This window comes from Aotus nancymaae, unplaced genomic scaffold (genome assembly GCF_030222135.1).
Source record: "Aotus nancymaae isolate 86718 unplaced genomic scaffold, 86718_ANA_hifiasm-v0.15.2.pri h1tg000029l, whole genome shotgun sequence".
NCBI lineage: Eukaryota > Metazoa > Chordata > Mammalia > Primates > Aotidae > Aotus > Aotus nancymaae.
The window spans coordinates 51,155,402-51,179,777 of record NW_026988442.1 but is presented as its reverse complement, the minus strand read 5'-3'; the positions used below and the strand labels follow the sequence as shown (position 1 = coordinate 51,179,777).

Sequence of the window (24,376 nt, the reverse complement as noted above, 5' to 3'; positions counted from 1 at the left end):
TATAATTTTTAATCATGGAAAACTAGAAACAAATATTCAATAGTTAAGTTACAGTGATCTATATGAATAGCTATGTAGCCAAGAAAAGTAATGATAATAGGTATTAACTTGTAAGAATATGTTCACAATATATAGCAAATGAACAAAGCAGGATACATAAATACGTGTTATTTTCATTTATGCAGAAAAAGATGTTCTTATGTGAATTTATATGCTTAGGAAAAGAAGAAATCTGATAGAATATATGAATCAAAATGTTAACAGGAAAAATTCACAACTGATAAAAATTTGGGTAGCATTTACTTTTTATTCTTTTTGGCATGTCTGCATTTTCTAATTTTCCTATAATAAGCATGGAGTCATAATACAAATAATTAAATAAGAAATGCATACCTGAAAATATGACATAAAAAAGTTGAATTGTTACTGACAGATACAAAGAGCATATTTCTAGTTTTCTAAATTCTGTATATTTTACATACTACTGGCTTTCGGAGAGTAGGGGTTTTGTGTGTTTAGTGGGAAGGAAAAAATATAAACGGACAACTTGTCAAAGTAACTATTCTAAAATTCCTACCTTAAAATCTATTCCGTTGCCGGGCGCAGTGGCTCACATCTGTAATCCCAGCACTTTGGGAGGCTGAGGCGGGCAGATCACAAGGTCAAGAGATCGAGACCATCCTGCCCAACATGATGAAACCTTGTCTTTAATAAAATACAAAAATTAGCTGGGGATGGTGACATACGCCTGTAGTCCTAGCTACTCAGGAAGCTGAGGCAGGAGAATTGCTTGAACCTGGGAGGTGGAGGTTGCAGTGAGCTGAGATCGCGCCACTGCACTCCAGCCTGGCGACAGAGTGACACTCTGTCTCAAAAAAAAAAAAAAAAAATCTATTGTCTTTATGGTTTCGAGTTCGTATTATTTTTGCTTTTTCACGTAGTACCAAAAATAAGGGTTTTCTACTAATGTCCAAGAGGTTTTTGTCTTGCAGATAAGAGTTGTGGCTGTGTTCCTCTGCTTGAAGACAATGAAACAAGGAAGAATAATTTGACTCTTGATCAGCCACATGATAAAGTGATTTCAGGAATAGCAAGAGAAAAACTACCAAAGGTAGACATTGCTTCTGCAGAAAGCAGCATCCAAATGCTGATGCGTAACATAGCTTCCTCATTTATTTTTCTGAAGTGGTCTACCACTGGAATTCTGAATAGAAGTTCCATGTATACAAATATGTGACTTAAATGTTTCTAAATAGAAGAACTATTTCCAAGTAAAAATAAAGGCTAAGGTTTTGTATTTTCTATTGACCTTTTTTCTATATCACAAGCATTTCCACAAGCATTTCAACAAAGAAAATATTTAACAAAGAAATTAGACTGGGCACAGTGACTCACTCCTGTAATTCAAACACTTTGGGAAGCCAAGGAGGGAGGATCACTTGAGCTCAAAATTTGAGGCCAATGGGAAATACAGGGGACCCCTATCTCTACAAGAAATAAAAAAATTAGCTAGGCAGGATGGCCCATGCCTATAGTCCCAGCTGCTCAGGAGGCTGAGGTGGGAGGATTGCTTGGCCCTAGGAGGTCAAGGCTGCTGCAGTGAGCCTTGAACTGTATTCCAGGTTGGGCAACAGAGTGAGACCCTGTCTCAAAAACAAAAAATGCATGCATATGTACGTGTACGCGCGCGCGCGCGCACGTGTGTGTGTGTGTGTGTGTGTGTAAATATACAATGAAATGGAAGATTAAAATTGGGTAAGTAGTAAGACACCAATTAGAAAATAGCTTTCTAGTTTTTTCTTCAATTGTCTGTGCTTAGTTTAGAAGAAGAAAAACCTATTCAACTCTTATTTCTCATAAGCAAAACTCTTGAAGTAATATAGAAAGAAATACTACATATCTTCAAAGAGATATATACAAGGACATTCATGCTACATGGGTTAGAAACAACCTAAGTATCCACCAATAACAGAATAGTCCATCTTTAGAAACTCTTTAGAAAAATTAAAATATATTAAATATAAATTTGCCTAAATTTCATTAGCAATGTGGAGTAAAGATGGAAATTACAAAATGATAAAATGGGAATACTTTATGTAGCTCGTTGTCGTTGTTGTTGTTTTGTTTTTGTTTTTTTGGAGACAAAGTCTCATTCTGTCGCCCAGGCTGGAGCGCAGTGGCACGATCTCGGCTCACTACAACCTCCACCTCCCAGGTTCAAGTAATTTTACAGGTGCAGCCTGGCTAATTAGAATACTTTGTGTAGTTTTTAAAACATAACATTAACGTTTGTCAAAACACAACTATTTAATAAAGTTATAAAAACCTGGACAGGAAGGTCACAGATCTTCTTTAGAAAAACGATCACCTCTAGAACTGACAAGAAAAAAGACTGGGATATCTGAGAAAGTACTAATGGGGGCTTCAGTTATATCTGTAACTTTTTTTTTAATAGGAGAGAGTTAAGCAGGTATGCAAAATGTTAACCCTTATAAACTTGGTAGTATATATATATGTATCTTATATTGTTCTCCGTGTTTTCACAAGTCATTGAAATTTTGTAAGTTTGAAAAGGATATTTTTAATGAGATGAGTTGGCTTTTAGTGAGATGATACATATTTTGAATAAAATAGCTAGCAAATAAGCTTTCTTAATATCAACAAGACCAATTAAGTCAAGAGTGCTATAGTTATTTCTTTCCTTCTAAATAAAGTAAGAAATTTTAGCTTTGTCAGGGTTATTTAGTTACTGATTGTATAACTAAGGCTATCTTATTATTTAACACCAAATTTGAGAAATCCAATTTTGAGAGCTTTTTCTATAAATAAAAATTTTAGACTAAGAAGTTCTCCTGGTACCCCTTAGTACATATATTTTTATTTGAAACAATTCTTTGAGTTATTCAGTTTTCTTCACCCCCATTCAAATTTTCATTTATCTAAAAATGCTGATAAATGCAAGAAACCATGGCATTGAAATAATTTATTTCATTAATTTAGGTTTATTTTGCAAAAGAGGAAATTGAGAAACAATGATTCTGACTTTTTGAAATACGATTTTGTTACTAGGCCTGTTGTAGTACAGTATAAAATTGTTGAATTACTATAAATGCTGACATAAATTTAGTGCTTAACTAAACAATATGTATAATCTTCCTGTTTCAGTGCCTTCCAAATGCCATTATTTACCATAAATTTAATAATCCAAATTCCTATTCCATTTATAACATTTATTTGAAAGTAATAGAATATCTCCAGTTTAAAGTATGTAGAAGGTAGTTTTTAAAATAAAACCTTGGTTAGAACAAAAGGGATGATGTGAAAAGCTCTAAGATATAGTAATAGTTTTGTTTATTTTAAATTTGGATAATTTGTCATTTACAAAAGTTTATTGTCAGTCAGTAAGTATCCAAAGTAGACCTTCAACAGAAATCTTTTAAAAATTATGTTTGCTTAAATTCTGTAAGATAAGTATTTTGTCTGTGAAATATATATCTGGATACCTGGAATGAAATTAAGTAACAGAAATCATTTCAGAGATAGTCTGTGTGCCAAGAATTAATAATATTGCTTCAACTGTAACTATATTTGTGGGCAGACAGTAAGAGAAAAATCTCTGAGTAAGGAGTAAAGCTCTGAGAAAGGAATAAATCTAACTTCAGAGAGTTCTCTTAATTATCTTTACTAATAGGGGAAAGGTTTATGTTATAGCCACATCTTTATACTTTGAATAGCTCATCAACTCAATTTTCTTTGTCTGTAACCGTTTAATAAAAATTAACTGTCTTGTATTTCATCTTTCTCTTTTCCTTTTATATATCTCTAGCCAAAGTGCTAATGAGCACTAAACATATAAGGGATTAAAGAAAAGTAAAAATATATTCTAAAAGAATGGATAAATTAGATTTATTGAATATTGGAGAGTTGGCTGTATCCTTAGTGTAAACAATTAGGCCTATTTAGAAAAAATACTGGCCATTCAAGCAATGGAAATTAAAATATGTTCCATTGGCCTATGTGTTGATCTATGCGTAATATGTACATGTTCCAAGCAATGGAAATTAAAATATGTTCCATTGACCTACGTGTTGATCTGCACTTAAGTTATAATTCACCTTTAGCTAATACAGGTGAAACCTAAATAACTCTGAATATATGATTATATTCAAGTTTCTTCCACAATGAAAAAAATCCATGTTGGTTGGTTGCAATTTTTTTTTTTTTTTTTTGGTTTCGCTCTCGTTGTCCAGGCTGGAGTGCAATGGCGCGATCTCGGCTCACCGCGATCACGGCTCACCACAACCTGCGCCTCCCAGGTTCGAGCAATTCTCCTGCCTCAGCCTTCCTAGTAGCTGGGATTACAGATGCCCACCACCATGCCCAGCTAATTTTTTGTATTTTTAGTAGAGATAGAATTTTACTATGTTGGCCAAGCTGGTCTCAAACTCCTGACCTCAGGCAATCCACCAACCTCAGCCTCCCAAAGTTCTGGGATTACAGGCGTGAGCCATCGAGCCTGGCTCAGTTGCTTGCAATTTTATAAAAGTATGCACCCACATGGATGAGAACTAGAAGGCTTTATAGAGAAATGGTTAAGGTGATGGTATGATTCTTTTTTAATTCTGTTTTTATGCTTTAATATTATTGGTCTTCAGCAAAGCTAATGTATTTCTAGAAATCACATTCCCAGTCAATTGGCCTAACTTCTATAATGAATTAGTAAGTTAATAGAAATGCTTTGAACCAGTAACAGAAGGAAACCACTACAAGCCACCCACAGTCCTTTCCTCCTTCTGTTTGGTGGGTGGTTTGAGAATGTGTTTTCTTTAGACTATTTGTTTTGTTTAGGATTTTGTTTTGTCAGGATATTTGAGTAGGGAAAGACTTGTGGACATTTTGGCAAATGACCACTCTGGCTGCCTTAGAAAATGAGACATAAAGTAGAGGAAAGAGGGATATTTGAAGGGGAAAGAGAGCCTTTTAGAAAATTTTACTTAAGAAACATGAAATTTATAGTTCAGTCTCTATTCATGTTATTCCTACACAAAAAGCATGCAAAAATCCTTTGACTTCTAAAGGGACAGAAAAAGGTAAAGAAGAAGCCTCTGTCATTAGATGACCTGTAGTACTCTACTTGAGACGGTAGGAAAGCAAATACTCAGTTTAATGGAAAACCTTAGTTTTGTCTTTTGTACATCATGGTAGTTTGCAGTCTTTTGCATTAGCTATCATATTATTCCAGACCGACCCTAAAACTTAGGGCTTAAAACAACAAATTTTATCTGCGTTTCTGTGGATCAGGAGTTCTGGAGTGACTTAGCTGGGTGGTCCTGACTTAGGGTCTCTCATGTTGAAGTCAGGATGTGGGCAAGGACTGCAGTCATCGAAGGCTTAACTGGTTGGAGGATCTACTTCCAGGATGGCTCACTCACATGACTGTTGGTAGGAAGCCTTTCCACATGAGCCTCTCTACAATCTGACAGCTAACTTCACTCAAAGTAAGGAATCTGAGAGAGAGAAAGGTACCCCCTGTGATGTAGTCTCAAAGTCACATTCCTTCACTTCCATTTAATTTTGTTCATTATTAGAAGCAAGTCACTAAGGAGTGGGGGAAGAAATTAAGCTGCACCCCTTGAAGGGAAGAGTATCACAGTTTGATAGATATATTTTAAAAGCAATACAGGTATTGTAGATTTTGGTGTACAGAAGAGGATATGAAAGATCAAGAGATAAGGGGGCTATTTAATTTACCTTATGACAAATATTGACGAAAGGTAAGAGACCTTAATATTCACTTAATAGTGATTTAACTTTCTGAATCGTGTGATTATTAATCTTAGAGGAAAAAATATCATAGCCTGTCATCTTAAGTACAGTTTCAAAAATTCTAATATGAATATACTTTCCAGAGAATAATAGCAATGCTTGGAGAACCAAGAAATTGTTGCATATTACTAATTCTTTTTTATAACCAATGTTAAAAATTGAAAATGCAGACAGGAAATCAGATAACAAAAAATGCACACAATTATTCTTGACAAAGACTATTCATCTCTTGTTTACAGAACACCATTGTCATAGTAACTTATGTCCATGTCAGCAGTTACTATTTAAATAACAAGTTTTGTATTTGTGTAACAAATATAAAGGCATTCTATAAAAATACAAACTATAAATTGTCAGTTTAATTCACTTTTTTAAAAACCAGGATTGTAATGTACTGTGTCACTTTTATAATCTCAGAAATGAGATTTTTGTAATTTGCTTCTGGGAGATAGTTTGGTTGCCAAACTAAATACTATCTTGAGTGTCTAGGTTTTGACAGAAATTGTTTGCCCTCATCTTTCTGTGCCACTTTTTCTTCCTGTGGAGAATTACATAAAATTCTTGAGTGGTTTTATGCAAGGAAATATGTAGAAAGTAATAATATAGAACAGAAAAACAATTTGATGATATTGGTAAATTATTTTTCTTCACTTATCCAGTGATTCTGAATTCAGGCTGTACACTTAACACTGCCAACCCCTGGAGAACAAAGAGATGTTGTCCCTGTCTTCCAGCTTAAAGTCTTGATTTAATAATAAAAATTAACATTATTGAATTTTGAAAAGTTATTTCAGATTCTAGGATCCAAAACATGAAGTGAACATTATAGGAGTTCACTAGTTAGAGTTTATGTGTTCTCATGTCTATATATTTCTAATTTATTCTTTATACGTTTTTATTTTTCATCTGAGTTAATGTGACTAGTGCAGTTGTTAATGAAAGATGTCAATTAAACAGTTTGCAGATTTCAAATATAGCTATCGTTGTGATTAGATCAGCAGATATAGTAGCTTTGAGGAGCAGGAAAGATTTTTTAGGTTTAGAATAGTATAAACCGTGATGTAGCTGTGGAGCTGGCAATTGCAAGCAGTAAGATGTGCTGTACCTGACAATTGCAAGTAAATATAGAAGCTCTGACATGTTTTAAGAAAGCTGTTGTCTAAAAAGTTATTTGTCAATCACTTACACAAAAGGTAGTTATTGAACTCCTATTTGCCAAGCCTTGCTAGTCATTAACAGAAATACAAAAAACAAAAGAGTAGTAATAGTATTATAGTAATAGACAGTATCTATCCCTTTTAAGGAGCTGTAGTCTGGTTGGGGAAATGATGATTTGGAGACCTACAGCAATTAGCAAGCATTATACAATAATGTAAAGTCCTAATTATATAACAAAACGAAACTAAAAATACCAAAATTAGCTGGATGTGTGGCGGGCGCCTGTAATCCCAGCCACTTGGGAGACTGAAGCAGGAGAATCACTTGAAGTTGGGAGGCAGAGGTTGCAGTGAGCCAAGATCACACCACTGCACTCCAGCATAGGTGACAAGAGTGAAACTCTGTCTAAAGAAAAAAAAAAAAAAAAAGAAATTCTAACTATAATTTTATGGCACAGATAAAACATATAAGACCTTAAGTTAAAAATTAAAATTCTCAATAAGCTGAAGGTAAGCTTGATCAAGGGTCCAAAATTTAGGTTTGAGTACAGAAAAGAAGACAAGTTCTTATTTGCCTTTATCTTGATTATGTGTGCATAGATACGTAAAGTTAAATTTTCTACAAGATTTGAATGGAAAAAGGATAATTTCTAGACAAGAACCAAAATCATTCTAGATCACTTTGGGAGAACATTATGAAAACAAATCAAAACTGAGGGTTTTGAATGAGCAATTTTATTTACCATAACCATTTTTAGGTGGCATAATCATGGCTTCAGAGAAGAAAGTGCTTCCTACCTTTTTCTTACTTTATTCTATGGACAGTCCTTCAGTGAGCAGCATTTATGCATGGTCTGTTCTGATGCATAGCAGTTTTGGCAGACATACATGAACTTGAGCTCTGTTTTGCTTTCTGACCTTAGCTAATAAAATCCTAATCTCGCAGGTCTGGATCGTAGATGGCATCCCCATCCTTACACTGTTCATATCTTACATACTCTGGAGTTCAGGTGCAATGCCCACTTAGGGATCTTCATCTGAGTTTTGGGCCCCCATAGCTTCTCTCGAAACTCCAGACACTTTTTATTGCAAGTCTCTTAAACTACATTTGTTTATTACGTTGCTGTATATTGTCCAGGTACCTGGTTTTATACACATTGTAAAAGCTTTAAAATGATTTATAGGTAAATGATAAATATGTTTTTCATCATTTGATCAAAAGATAAAAATTAGGCCTTTAGTCAAGATATTTAACTACTAAGCGATTTCTATGGAAAAGTCAGATCTGATGTACATCATCTAAACACATAGCACCTCTTCTAAGAGAGGAACTTGAAATAAATTTGACTGCGTATATTTGTTACTCAACTTTTTAAAAATTTGCCCCTGAATTCTTTTAGTGCTTAATCTTTTTTTTCCATCTTTTATCATACAGAAATGATGATTATGCACACTGTGCAATGGCACAGGCCAATCTAGGCTGAGGCTTAGAGACCTGGAGAAAAACATGTGTTTATGTGTAGCACCTCAGGTAATCCTTGCCGTGCAGTCCAGAGCAAGTGTACCGCTTCTCCTGGTTTTCCTTCTAGAAACTGCATTATATATACCCTATTTTTATAATAATGCTTCTATATTACTCCTCTTTAGAGACCAGCCTTTTTTATAGACTTTCTGGTAGAATACTAATAAGAAAGGAAAACAATAACCAGTTTATTCATTAAAGTTCAGTTTTTTCCAAAGTGTCATAATACACAAACTTTTTTTTTGTTTTCAGACAGTGTCTCACTCTGTCACCCAGTCTAGAGTGCAGGCGTGATCTTGGCTCACCGCAACCTTCGCCTCCCAGGCTCAAGCAATTCTCCTGCCTCAACCTCCCAGCAAATAGCTGGGATTACAGGCATGTACCACCACACCCAGCTAATTTTTGTATTTTTAGTACCGATAGGATTTCACTATGTTGACCAGGTAGTCACAAACTCCTGACCTCAAATGATCCACCCGCCTCAGCATCCCAAAGTGCTAGGATTAAGGGCGTGAGCCACTGTGCCCAGCCAATACAGAAACTCTTAAGAAAAAAAAAATTGATATCCAAAGCATTTTAATAATTACATTGAAATTTTCTATCGCAGAAACTGTTTCCAAGTCTAAATTATCAATTTATTCTAACCTTTCCTGCTCTGGGCCTGTGTTTTTTAATTCAGTACATCATTTTACAGTTTTTGCTTTTGGTAAAATACTGGAAAAATTTTGAAGAAGAAAAGAAAATGAGAAATAATATCTAACCTTCTAAATTCTCTTTCCTAACTTAGAAGCAAATTTGAATATCTCTTGTATGGCTTTCTCTTTATTTCACCCTTTTCTCACACATCCCTTTAGGTAAAACTCTTCAAAGCACACAAAATAGAGTTGATAGAGTCTATCCAGCCCTGATTTCTCTTGGCCAAGACATGTAAGGATGTTCTGTCACTCAATAGGTAAGGAATAGCCCCCTGCCCACCTCCATTTTTGTTTGTTTGTGTTGCTGTAAAGGAATACCTGAGGCTGGGTGATTTATAAAGAAAAAAGATTTACTTAGCTCATGATTCTGATATCTGGAAAAGTTCAAGATTGGGCATCTGTATCTGTCAAGGGTCATAGGCTTTTTCCACTTATGGCAGAAGGTGAAGAGTAGCCAGCATTGCAGAGATCCCATGGTGAGAGAGGAAGCAAGAGAGAGATGGGAGGTGCCAAACTTTTTTTAACAACCAGTTCTCTCAGGAGCTAAAAGAGTAAGAACTCACTTAGCCATAGCCCCCAGGATTTATCTATTAATGAGGGATCTGCCCCCATGACCCAGACCCCTCCCAGTAGGCCCCACCTCCAACATTGGTGATCAGATTTCAACATGAGATTTGGAGGGGGCAAATATCCAAACTATAGCACCCATAAACAATCTTTTATTATTATATTATAACCTAATAATAACCTGTCATCCTAAGAGTTCTCAAAATCTGACTGGGTACTGTGACACTCACGCCTGTAATCCCAACACTTTGGGAGGCTGAGGTGGGTGAATCACTTGAGGTTAGGAATTCAAGACCAGCCTGGCCAACGTGATGAAACCCTGTCTCTACTAAGAATACAAAAATTAGCCAGGCATGATGGTGGGCACCCGTGATCCCAGCCTGGAGGCTGAGGCAGGAGAATCTCTTGAACCCCGGAGGTGGAGGTTGCATGAGCCAAGATTACACCACTGCCTCCAGCCTGGGCAAGAGAGATTCTGTCTGAAAAAAAAATTCTCAAAATGTTTTGAAGGTAGTTGGTTTTTTTTAGTGTTATGAAATGCTTCTACATTCAATCTGCTGTATTTTTTTTTGGTTGAATTATGTGATGAAAATTCAGCCTCAAATAGATAATGTAGTTGAAAAGGGGAAGAGTATTTTAATATCCTTTTTAGCAATTGTGGATATTCTTTGATGCTGCACTAAAACTTGGTACTGTCTTAAATATTAGCTGCAGTATGGAATCTGAAACCATATCAATGAACTTTCTGCTATAGTAAAAGCTGTTGGTCTATCTTGTACTTTGTGTCTTTTACTTATGTATGATTCTGTAACATCATGAATCAATCATTTGGAAAATACTGGCTCACTAAGTTGTATAGATCTTCCAAATGTTGACCTATTATATAATATTTTCAAATGACATTTAACATCATCACTGATCTCATCAGAAAAATCTTTTAAGTATTGGGCATCTGTCAAGCTTACTGTGACAGGTACAGGTTTTCAAAATTTTAATTTTCACTTGAAAGCTCAAATTTTATCATTGGCAACAAATCTTGTCAGTTGCTTTCCTTAACATGACAGGCTAACTTCATTTGTTTTTGAGAAAATGTCTGAATAACCATAGCTTGCGTGTCAGTCATTCTTTCAAGCCAAAATGGCATTCCATTAGAAAAGTGACTAGTTTACTTGCAACTCAAATAGTTGCACGAGTACTTTTCCCCAAGACAGTGATTGTACTTTAGTATGCAGCAGAAGTCCTTTTGTGTATACTTCCCTTTTTGTCACACAAAATATTAAAAATATGATGAGGTCAAGTTTCAATAAAATTTATCATTTTTACTGCCTTATTAAGGACATTCTTAGGTTAAACTGACTTTTTTTTTTGGCTGTTTGTTTTGTTTTGTTTTGTTTTGTTTTTACTGAGTGTGTGACGTTGAAGAATACAGTGACAACACTTTGATATGGCCTTCGTCATACTCGGGCACCAGCAGTTTTACTCACCATTGTTTTTGCATTATCAGTCTAAATGTCAACACAGTAAAAAATCCAAATATTAATAATATGTTAATTGTGACAGTGGTTGATTTCAATTATATCAGGGTCTAGGATTTCATTTTATTCTACTTACAAGCTAATAAGTTAGCTAGTTACTGTTTCATGGGTACTGGAGGAAAACAGAAAAGTGAATCAGAGAAAAAGGACTTTATTATTCACAGTAAAGCAAGTAGCAAGAACATCATATTTTCATTGGTCCCGCCTCAGAGGTAACACATATAGACACAGATGATGCAATGGTTACATTGAAGGAGAGGCATATTGAGCTTGGGGAACCCACCATGTTATAGCAAGCATTAGGCATGCCTGCTCTTTGTCCAAGAGGGAGACATTGCCTAGTCTTTCAGGTTTGATCTTTGCAAACACAAGCCTGAGTAAAGCCCCAGGTAATGAATAGTAAGATTCTCGTATTCTTGACATGAACAGCAAAAAATGTGCCAGGATGCTCAGGGGCCATGGCAGATTACCTCTTCCAACAGTGGATCCCTTGAAAGCCTCTTGGGACCCTCAAGGATCCTGGACCATACTTTGAGAAACACTGATTTAACCAGATTATAATTCCCTGTTAGAAAAAATCATATTGCCTTTTTCTCAGCAAGTTACTTTTTATCCTACTGAAAAAATGTCATGTTCTAAGAATACTCTAGCATCTCCTCAGGAACCTTTATTTGTACATGAAGGTCCTAGTGCTTCCTCATCAGTTCTTTTCACATACATTGGATAATCAGTTGTTTCACAGCTTCGTACTTTAAATCATGATGCTTGTAATCTAAAGTCTAGAGCAGACTCTGAACTTTGACTCTAATTTGTTAAAAGATAATTTGATAGCAAATTTCTTCCTGATGCATTTTCTAGTATGTTCCATGAAACACTAGGACTGCGAAGTGCTGCATACTAGGTACTCTGGTAATTTTTTAAAGGCACAAGACTGTATCTAGGATCTGAAATCAGTAGTAGGAAAGCCACTTAGCTTTGTTTAAGTACAGAATCTTCAGCTAACACTCCTCCTAGTGTTGTATTTTAACATCCTCTAACTGGATTTGTAGTTCCCTCTAAGATACTGCTAGATTTTAAGGGTAGAGAAGGGGGAAGAGTCCCCTAATTTTTCATTTGCACCTGTACACTCTCTGAGCTTCTCTGTTGCTTGGTTAAAGCAGTGTCTTGCTATGTTATGAAAGCTGATTTATTCCCTGAAAGATTTTTTTCTTTGCCAGTTAGTCATCTTTCTATATACTTATGCTCTGAGCTATATATCTTAGAATCCTAATAAAACTATTGTATAGCAGTTTCCACACATTCTGCATTGTCATTAACCTGTGGTTTTTTTTTCCTCCCTCCCTGATAAGTCCCTTTTGGAAACAAACAATTCTAAGATGAGTATCTTTTGTTGTCTCTCTTCTATTATGTTGATCAATAGTAGTGTGATTTTTGCATTTAAGCTTAGTTTCCTCTAAGTAATTCTGTATTTGATGGATTTACTCATTGTTATTTATACTCCTGATTTCTCTTGACTACTTAACATTAAAGACAGTATGTTTTCTTCTACATCTTATCTTAATAATACTATTGGGAGCACTGACTTGTCTGTATTCTCTAGAAGTTGCACCTGGATCATATGTCTGCTAGATGGCCAGATGGCCAAATGGCCACAGTGAATCTCCTTGCTTGCTTTCTTGCTGCTACTAATTGAACATTCTCTCCTGTCTTTTCTTTTTCACCTATGCTGCAGCCTGAGACTTCTCATTCCTTTCCTCAGCTCTTGCTTCTCATCTTATCCTGAGCCCTGAGCACAAAGTGATAACTTTTTGATAAAGCTGAATCTGAAACTCTTCTTCCGACTATTTCTTTTTGATAAACGTTCATTCCCCTTTAACCTGAAGAAGATACTAGGTCTTGATCATTTGCTTATTTTTTACTAAGTCCTTTCTTGACAAAAAATAAAAAAATTGCTGAGGCCCTCAGATTTCATTTGAATTTTACAACTCAGCTAAAGTCTAACCTCAGTTTCTTTAGGGTTCCTCCTGCCCTAAGATTTTTTTATGCTAACAGAAAAGAAGACAAGTTCTTATTTGCCTTTATCTTGGTTATGTGTGCATAGATATGTAAAGTTAAATTTTCTACAAGATTTCGATGGAAAAAGAATAATTTCTAAACAAGAGCCAGAATTATTGTAGGTCACTTGGGAGAACATTATGTAAACTGAAATCAAAACTGAGGGTTTTGAATGAGCAATTTTACTTACCATAACCATTTTTAGGTGACATAATCATGGCTTCAGAGGAGAAAGCGCTTCCTACCTTTTTCTTTATTCTATAGACAGAATGCTGCTGTTAAACATTTGTATACAGGTTTCTGTGTGAACATTTTTGAAGTGCCTGGGAGTGCATTTATTGGGTCATATAGTACTTACATGTTTGGAGTTTTTGTTTGTTTAAGAAACGGATTAAGTGTTTAATTCTAGAGTGGGGAAGGGTATTGGTAGTTTCGTTTTTACAGGCAATGAACTGGATTAGCTCAGGCTAACTATCACTCCTATGGAGAGGGGCAGCTCTAATCTCATTTCAGTCCTCTGAGCTTTAGCTGCAAAGCTTTTAGTTTTGCCTAACTTGGGGACTGCCAGAGACTTGGGCTGAGTTTAAACTCAGAACTTTGAGGTTCTCAAATTCTCTAGGGCTCCTTTCCTTCACTCTCTGGTGACCATGGTTATGATCTCATTCTCCTTCCTGGTTCTTCCATCCAGAATGTTAGTGGGCTTTTTTACTGAAATTTCAGCCACTTCTGTGCCTCTGCTGCAATATGTGTACCATCAGGACAAAACCATAGAAAACTGGGCATACACTCTAAGCTAATTACTTCCTACACATTTTTTACTCTCCTCCAATATAGGCAAAGTTCATTCTCCAGTGTTTTCAGGTAGTTGTTGTTTTTTTGTTTGTTTTGTTTTGTCTTTTTTGTATGCTGTCCAAGTTTTTAACTGTTATTTGCAGAAGATGATTTGTTAGGTGCTTACTCCTCTACAATTGATTCTGAGCTCCTAAAGTCTACTTTTTTGTTTTTTTTTTTTGGCTGAGTATAGTCAGGATATCGTCCAAAATCACCCAACATATAAAGAACCCAGAAAGTGTGACCCAGTTACAAGAGAACAGACACCAACCCTAAGATAATTCAGATACTGATATTATCAGACAAGGACTTTAACAGCTACTATAACTATACTCAGTCTTTTATTAAAAGATAGCTGGGGAGGCAGGATGGGAGTTAAGCTTTTGAGAGAGGATAGAATTAACAGTAGGGTACTCCACCCATTGTCATGCTTTGTCAAATGCTTAACTTCTATGCCAAGTTCGAGAAATACTATGAAATTTTATCAAAGAAAATAGTGCCAAATTGCCTATGTTAACAAGTGACTGGTTTGGCAAAACTTAAGTAAATCTATCTTAAGTTATTTTTGGATGTATATTTCTATTTGTATGATACATCCTTGAGAACAGAGTGAAAAAAAGGCTATACCAAAGGTTTCTCCTCCCACCCTGGGCAATATTTAAGCATCAGAATGTGGCCTGTAACTGCTTCTCAGTGAGAAATGTATTTATTATTGTATGACGGGAAGAATTTAGAATCTTAAAATTAGTTTGCCTTGGTGCAATATGTAAATGTAACTATTCTTTATCCCCATCCCTATGCTGGATAACTGTATCACTTAGCTTTTTCAGCAGCCAAGCATTATTGCTAAGTAGTTAAAGCTACTGGGGCAGAAAAGCTTGTGTTCCAATGACAGCTACTCCACCTGCCAACCTATACACAAATTTTTTGATCTCTTCAAAGCAAATTTTAAATTCATAATTAAGTACATAATTCAGAAGATTTTGTGGCTTGCCAGGCACAGTGGCACGCACCTGTAGTCCCAGCTACTTCAGAGGCTGCAGCATGAAGACTGCTTGAGTCCAGAAATTTGACTCTAGCCTGCTCAACATTGCAAGAACTCCATCTCAAAACAGGCAGATTTTGTGATTTAAGTTAAATAAGTAATACGTGTAAATTGCTTAAATAATAGCTATTTTCAAGAAGATAGCTTCTGTTCATCATGGTGTAGTAGTACACTAAATTTGTGGTTAAAGGATTTTTCCAAATCAGTTTTTCTTTTTTGAGACAGGTTCTTGCTGTGTTGCCCAGGCTGGTCTCAAACTCCTCCCCCTCAGCCTTTCTAGTAGCTGTGATTACAGGAACATGCCACCATGCACAGCACAGACTAGTTCATTTTAAATGTAGTGTTTGGGGAAAGAGTGAAAGGAGTATGAGAAATCTTAATTATGTTGATCACTTAAGTTATGCAATTTCCATTTTTCATAAAAAAGCATCTCCACAATTAAATATTTTTTCCCTTTAAGAAAATAAATTCAGAAAGATATATGTAAAGGGTACCTAATACAAAGTGAAAGACTTAAAAGACAGACAGTAGGAAAGTATTAATCTCATTCTACAAATTAACTTCAATAGAATTGAAATTACAGTAATTGTGGCAGTACTGGTAAAGGATTTTACCTTTTCTAAAGCAATATGTTTTATTGTAGCATTGAATCAGTAGAGATTGTGGGGATGGGTTATGTTAAACCAGAACCCGATAAAGAACTTGGAAGTAATTAGGGTGTTTAATTTTATTTTTATATTGTTTATTTTCTTGCCACTTCCTTCAGAACTCTGGGATGGATCCCATTTTGCCCTGGAGTTGTTCCCGCACTGGCAGTGGGTTTGCCTAGCACACTGTATCACACAGAACAGACAAGGCTCCTAGGATTTGTGTTTCTCTTGCTTTGCTAGATTTTCAGGAATGTTAATGAGGGTGAGAGAATCATAGATTTTATATGGCCATAAGTTCTTTTAGATTAAATACAATTTCTTACAATTTTTTTTACCTTTTGTCCTCAAATTTTTATTTTACTATGCTTTTATGTTTATTCTTATCAAGTATCTTTTTGTAATTTTTTTCTGCTCCTGTTTGTTAATCTTTTACTGTCTCAGCCCTTTTTTCACCTTCTCCCTAATTCAGCTGTATACAGTGCTTGACTTCACCATAACAATCTTTTGTCTCAGTATATGTAGACTAGTAAGGAAATATTCAACCTCAGTTTCTCCTTGAACATTTCATTCTTATATCTCAAAAATCTAAGTGACAAATGAATCTTTATTTTCAGTTTTTTTCCTACTACTTTTCTTTTTTCTGTAGTGAATTTTATCAAGCTAACATGTATACCTATTCCATAGTTTATATTCCCTCTACTAATCCATCCCATCCCGCCTTGGCTTATTTCTTGGTTTACATTGATCCAAGTAAGAATTCTCATTTCTGTTTTAAAAGCATAATTCTAGTTAGCCTCATCCAGAAACGAAATAAAACATTGACTATACTCATTTGCCTGAGCTAGCTAAAAATAAATATTCCGTTGCATGCAAGGATCCTAACTAAAGTTTAAAGAGATTCTTTGATATGAACACTGGAGTAAAGTGAAATATGTATCATTGAATATTTACCTTCTTTACTTAATAGCAGCCTTTTAAAGTTTAGGTTTCTTACATACATATGAGAGAATATACATCTTATTAATGAATTTAGTCAGAATTAAATTTAACAATTCCATAACTCAGCTGGGCATAATGACTCACACCTGTAATCCCAGCACTTTTGGAGGCTGAGGCGGGCAGATCACCTGAGTTGAGAAGTTCAAAGCCAGCCTGGCCAACATAGCAAAACCCCGTCTCTACTAAATATACAAAAATTAGCTGGGCTTGGTAGTGGGCACCTGTAATCTCAGCTACTTGGGAGGCTGAGGCAGGAGAATCACTTGAACCCAGGAAGTGGAGGTTGCAGTGAGCCAAGATTGCACTACTATACTCCAGCAAGAGTGAGACTCCATCTCAAAAAAAGAGAAAAAATTTCATAACTCAATTTTATTTTACTGACTGCTTAAAATTTTTAAGAAAAAATATGATTTTGAATTACTATTTTTATTTCTTTTCTATATCTTTCTTTTTTTTATAAAAGGAATAAAATAGTTTCACTTTTAGTATTAACTATAACAAAAGCAGGTGTTAAGGAAAATGTACATTTCTTTCTTTGAGAGGTTGATATCTACCATATCCTAGAATGCAAAATGAAACAAAAACATTTTGCATTATTTTTGCATCAAGAATAAAGCCTGGTTTGGGCTAATGAAATATTAACCACTTTTTTTCTCCTTAAATATCATTGCATATTCAACTGTCCCTTGAACGTGTATTTTTTATATGATACCCATCTATGAGAAACTTAAATTGACTTACACTAAATCAGAATTCTCCCAATTCACATAAGAAATTTAAGGAAACATTTTACATCTTCCAACTGTTTCAGATGTGTTTATCTTAATGGATTTAGTTGAATGACTTACCCAGCGACATACTGGAAGTGTATATGAAAAGTATGATGTGTAAAACTCTTATTTCAGCATTCATTCCACAAGTTCAGCATTTCCAAACTAGTACTTGGAACAGTTTATGATGTTAAGTATTTTAAGTTTTAGTATCTCAAAATAAATTCATTTTTTGAATGATTTAATGCTTAAAATCTCCTAAAATACAATGTTCAAAATTCCCTTGCTTTCTTATTTGAAGTTACAACTTCATCTTCCTGCAGTACAGGGCCCAGTTGGATTATATTTGAGAATAGAAAGAAAAATACAAGTTATTCTTATTCTCTGAGATGCTCAACAAACTGATTAATCTTTATTAGTTAAGAATGCATTGAAAAGAAAGTCTGAGTTTCTGGAAAAGTGTTGAAGTTGCCATTGACTACATTAATTCTAAATCCTTTAAAAAATTAATGATTGTCTTCAGAAAATTGTATCAGACTGCTATAATGGAAAATAGCATTAACATGTAATGCACCATTCTAAATAAATTCAACTTCAGAAAACTGTTTACCTTTCTTTTTTTCCCCAAGTAACATGTTAAGAGGTTCCTTTCTGAAAATTTTTCTTAGGTACTGGGAACTCAGAATTTTCATTTGAAATATATTAACATCTTTATTTGGCATGAACAATAGAAGTTACAGTGTATTGCATAGTACAACCACTAATACTCTTTTCAATAATAATAAAAACAAAAATAATAGTAAACAGAGAGAGCTGTGTTTCTAACCCCAAAGAAGTTGAAGACCTTAGTTTAGATACTTCATAGGAATTCCTTATGGAGTCCTCCTTTACCTCCTGCCAATACACCCAGGGAATCTTTTCTTGATAAATCCACCCACACTAGCTATCAAATCTAAACATGACAGAAGTAAGTTAGCATCAATTATTTACCCAAGTGAGACAAAGGTTTGTCATTTTTTTTCCTATTTTTCCTTCAGCCCTCCCCATCCCATTAGTTTTTAATATTTCTTTAATCTCAGAAACAATCATTCCTAGTTTATGTCATTCCTATTTTTCCTTCAGCCCTCCCCATCCCATTAGTTTTTAATATTTCTTTAATCTCAGAAACAATCATTCCTAGTTTATGTCAAAGTCAGGACTTTGGAATTTGGAACATTATCTTTACCACTTTCTGTAACTATCTCATTTTAGGCTAAAACTACAAACCATTACTCTTTTTTTTGAGACAGAGTCTTGCTCTGTCACCCAGACTGGAGTGCAGTGGTACAATCTTGGCCCACATTCCATTTAATATAATCACTTATTTTGTTATGATTTGTTTGACATATTAAATTGTCAAATATAAGTATTCTCTTAATATGCCTCTTCTCTGATTTTATGATACAGACTCAATGATAAAATCTTTTCAAGTTTGTTTTCATATTTGTAGTGTTCCGACTGGCTGGCTAGCTGTAAAATGTAGCCTTCCTAGTCCACACTAAAATCCATTGAGTGTTCTAATTGCACAAAACACCATAGAAAAACTTTGTCTATCACTTTAAAAAACGAACTGTGAATGTGAAAATATCTCTGATGTGACTGCTTTATAAAGCTCAATAAAGCAGTTTTAATCCAGAAGAATATATGACCTGAATGTTTGTTAGACTCATGATATGTAGCAACAGAATCATCTTTATTTTACTTCAATCTGACAATATAATGTATAAAATCACAAATTATTTGGATTGGCAAGATTTTATTTTACTAATTCTGAGATACTATAAAAATAATACTTTCTATATATTTTTAAAGTATTTTTTAGAAAAAACTGGGAAATAAATTGGAGAAGATATTAATTTTAAGAAAAACAAACTGAAATCAAGTCTTTGTCTTAGGGAACAAATAAGACTGAAGAAATTGGAAGAAATCTTTTGAAAAGCAAGAGAGACAAGTGATAAGACACAATGAAGTAAAATCTTCCATTTACAATAGCTACAATGACTTTAAATGAATAAAATCTAAATGTCACTAGAGATAGATATCCACTGAATTGGAATTGAAATTTAAGAACACAATTTTGGATGAATTATAACTTATGATTCTATATTAGGATTCTTCAGATATCTGGATTTGTCAGTTTATAAGCTTTAGAAAGTACACAACACTTTCTAGGTATGATGTAAAAATGTTTAAATATCTAAACCGTAGAATACGTTATTACAACATGTTCCTCAATGTTGATTTTTAAGTCAGAATAAATGTAATACCAGTGTGAGCCACACGGTGGGAGTGAAAGGCAAGAACTTGTGTTGAAGGAGCTTAAATACATAATTGCACCGTCTTTATAAACCTTTTAAATGCTTGTTGAATTATAAGGAGCTATACCTTGGTTTTCTTTCTTCCTCTAATACAGATGCATTCTTCAGGAAAGAATCTATAACAAAAGACAAACACATTGATTTAAATATATAGGCCATTTTTGTTGAATATGAAAAGAAGTAAACACATAGATTTCTTTTTTTTCTTAAGTTTCTGGGCATATGAGGTACGTGGTGAACAGGGCAGCAATTTTGATCAATAGTTGAATTTGAGAAATTTCTTGAATTACCAGTACTGGAAATAGTAATCGAAGTTACCAGAAATATTTCATCTCTTCACACTTTCCTGCTTCGTTTTCCTTTTTCCTTGATTTTGCTTATTTAAAGAAAAAAATCAATTGTATATTACATATAGATCTATAAGCTGCCTCAAGTTATTTTTCAGTAGGGAAAGTAAATAAATTTTCCTTTGTGTTTTCTCTTTACTTGATCTCATTTGAATTTGGAAGCAATTTAAAGTGGTAATAATCATTTTGTATCTTTAAGGTAAGAAGACAAGAGGTTTCTTCTCCTAGAAAAGAAACTTCAGCAAGGAGTCTTGGTAGTCCTTTGCTCCATGAAAGGTAATTCTACATCTGTCTTCACCAACTCTTAAAAATTATCAATACTGAAATGTTTTATATTTATATATTTTTAAGCTTTAACAATTACAAGAAAATAGCAGCCTTTTACGATAAGTGGAAGTGACCAACCCCAGAGCTCTTCATGTTAAAAATGACCTAAATAAGTCATACTGTTAACAGCAGAGCTGATCTAAAACTTGAATTCTCTAAAGCTCTACTATTTAAATAGGCAAATATTAAGGCCATATTTCTTTATATGGATGAATCCTAATGTGAACTTTACCAAAATGAGGAATATTTAATATTCTATTTAAGATGTTTGCAGAGAACAAAAGTCAGTGCATTGAAATTTCTAATGTAGAATAAGACATCCAGCATTAGCATATATATGAATAAGTAGATACGCTAGGCTATACTACATGTACGTACTAGAACTTTTAATTTATCACTTAATTTGCTCCTGGCTTTCTACAAACAAGCTGGTTTTGGGGACATTGTCTAGGAATTTAAAATAATTTAACTTTTAAATAATTATTTTATGGCACATAAAATAGTACTACATAAGTTTAATTATTTAAGAAACTTGGAAGTTATAGCTTTACATTTTAAAATATTGATTTTTTTTTTTTAGGGGTAATATAGAGAAGACTTTCTGGGATCTGAAAGAAGAATTTCATAGAATATGCATACTAGCAAAAGCACAGAAAGACCACTTAAGCAAACTTAATATACCAGACACTGCAACTGGTAAGATTTAGTTTAATTTACAGTAATATTGATTTCATTGATTGAAATTGATTTCTTTTTGAATGTGAAAATATTTTTGAATGCCTATTAAGTGTGTGGCATCTGTAAGTTACCCCTCATCCACATATATTTAAATGTGTACATGCTGTGTAAGTTCTGTAATGTATTACATATGTAATTGTTGGTTTTTTTCTCTTTTTATATATGGTACTATGAAGATTGAATTGAAAGACATAATTACTAATTATCTTAATAAGAAATCCCATCTTTAAAAAATATGAATAAATATAGAATATATCCCTGGAAGTTTTTAGTTGTTGTTTGGGGGTCTTATTAAACATTAACTCTTATGTTAATAAGTGACTTGAAGCCACACTACCATATTATATGAGCTAAGTAAAACTATAACATCAGGTTTGCTTGTAACTTCTGCCTGAAAGTTCATTACATACACTATGGATAGATGTGGGGTTTTTTGGGTTTTTTCTTTAATTAAATACAAGATCTTGCTGTGTTGTCCAGACTGGAGTACAGTGGCTATTCACAGGCATGATGCCACACTACAACCTTGGACTCCTGGGCTCAAGAACTCTTTAAACTAATTTGGTTCAAGAATAAAAATGTGGCACTCATTTATTTCATGAGTGCCAGTCCTGTTGAATGCACAAAATACACATTTAGTATAAAATACAACTTGGAACATTTGTTTTACACACGTGTTACAGTATGTTTTTTAAATGCTGTACCCTCCCCTAAAACCCCAGCCTGGCTTCCTGGTGTTTGCTTTAGTAGTTCAATATGAATAGCAAAATATAAGGGATTAGGTCTGGCAACCAAACACTTCTCTAAACAAAAGGAAGGTAAACTGATCATTTATAATGATAAATTCTCCTTTACCCTTGTAATTTGAGCTATTCTGAAGACAATTCCCAAGAGATATGATTTACAGTTTTCACTCTGAAAGATGTTGCAGTCTTGGTGACTAACACCCTTTTAATTAAAGATCATTTTCTATTTCTTATAGCTCTTACATCTAGGCTATTTAAAATCATTTTATAGTATAAATTCACTTTTTGCTACTACTACCATTTTATTTGCAGAAAAGTTACATAATGTGTTATTAGAAAAGCCAAACAGTCTTTGTAGACAGACATAATTTGGTTCTTTCTTTCCCTTCCCCTACCTCCCCAAAAACTCTCCACCTTAATTTTTGTCATTTTCATGAGAAATTGATCTTTTGTATGGACTAAAGATAATAGGTACCTCTGAAGTAAATGAATTATTTCTGTTTAAAATATGCTAGCTATGGAGATATAGTACCTAGAATTCATAAACATGCTTTTTTGAACATCAGCATCTTATCAAGGCATTGTAATGGTGATATATTCTTTGTTACACAGAAAACTTACCTCATTATCAATGGCTTAATACTTTTACCATTTTTAAATTGCACAGATCTAAATCTGAGTATGTATCTGTCAACTAGAACACTGAGTGTTTAACTTCAATTTCTTCTCCACTAAAACTGCTTCCTTATGCTTTATTTTTATGCTTTATGTTAACAGTGTCACAAATAATAAACACATTATTCTCAAAATATTTTAGATATTTTGTGCTACAGACTCTAGTGAAGTTTTGCTGGGGTCCAAAGACAAACCAAAATAAATATTATGCTCTGGCAGTAGTATATCAAAAGGAGAAAGAAAAAAATATTTTTTAAAAGATGCCTATTCAGGGTTTCCAAGTATGTATGCTACACTGTATAAAAATATAGAAGAACTATTTCAAATATGATTTGCATACTATATCTGGGAAAAGGCATGTGTATTGTCTCTGTGTTATTTTGTATTAAAATTTTATTTTTCCTTTTAAATAACCAGATATGATTCATTTGAAAATACTGAGTTAGGGCCGGGCGCGGTGGCTCAAGCCTGTAATCCCAGCACTTTGGGAGGCCGAGGCGGGTGGATCACGAGGTCAAGAGATCGAGACCATCCTGGTCAACATGGTGAAACCCCGTCTCTACTAATACAAAAAAAATTAGCTGGGCACGGTGGCGCGTGCCTGTAATCCCAGCTACTCAGGAGGCTGAGGCAGGAGAATTGCCTGAACCCAGGAGGCGGAGGTTGCGGTGAGCCGAGATCGCGCCATTGCACTCCAGCCTGGGTATCAAGAGCGAAACTCCGTCTCAAAAAAAAAAAAAAAAAAAAAAAGAAAATACTGAGTTAGTAGAATTATACATTTCCTTTTCATTATTAAATACTTTGTTTTTGTCTACTCATCTGCATATGGCAATAGATTTCAGAAAGGATAAAGATAAAAGCTATATATGTTTATCCATATATAGCTTCAAAAAAAGTACTGTTTGGTTCATAAAGGAGTGTCCAATTTCAGTGGAGATGAGGAAAGAAAAATATAGGATTAAGAGTAACAAACAACCATGAAGTCTTTTTCTTTTGTCAATATACAAAATAATTATACTGAGAAGTAATCTAAATGGATAAGCCTGTATTTAAAATTTGGAAATCTAAAAATGTTTCTCATTTTACTTTTTTCCTTATAAAAATAGGTATTCTTAAAATAGACAAAATAGAAAAGCTATTTGCTCACCTGATCATGTTTCTCAATATGGTGTCAGGATGACAAGTGCTTTCATGCATCTCATTTGAGTTTTAAGTTGTCTCAGCTTAGATTTCTAGTAGCATTAGGAATCTTAGGTTTAAAATTTTTAATAGATATTAACTCTCACTGCTTGAGCAGATTAATTCAGATTATTTTAATGTGGCTGAGGTTTTATGCCAGCTAGCTTTGCTGAAAGAAAATATCTGCTTTTTCAGAGCCATTTCTTTTTTTTTTTTTTTTTTTTTTTTTTTTAAGAGACAGAGTTTCACTCTTGTTACCCAGGCTGGAGTGCAATGGCACGATCTCGGCTCACCACAACCTCCGCCTCCTGAGTTCAGGCAATTCTCCTGCCTCAGCCTCCTGAGTAGCTGGGAT

General features: G+C 34.3%; 1 protein-coding gene across 3 annotated transcripts in view; it reads left to right on the top strand.

Moving 5' to 3' along the window:
- Window positions 1-24,376, top strand: part of TANK (TRAF family member associated NFKB activator) — a 100,521-nt gene that overhangs the window by 67,309 nt on the left and 8,836 nt on the right. For all 3 annotated transcript variants that reach the window (XM_012440565.2, XM_012440566.2, XM_012440564.2), the window contains 3 exons: window positions 993-1,111; window positions 20,556-20,632; window positions 21,264-21,379. In XM_012440565.2, the coding sequence (XP_012295988.1) occupies window positions 993-1,111; window positions 20,556-20,632; window positions 21,264-21,379 (312 nt within the window). The remainder of the gene's footprint in view (window positions 1-992; window positions 1,112-20,555; window positions 20,633-21,263; window positions 21,380-24,376) is intronic.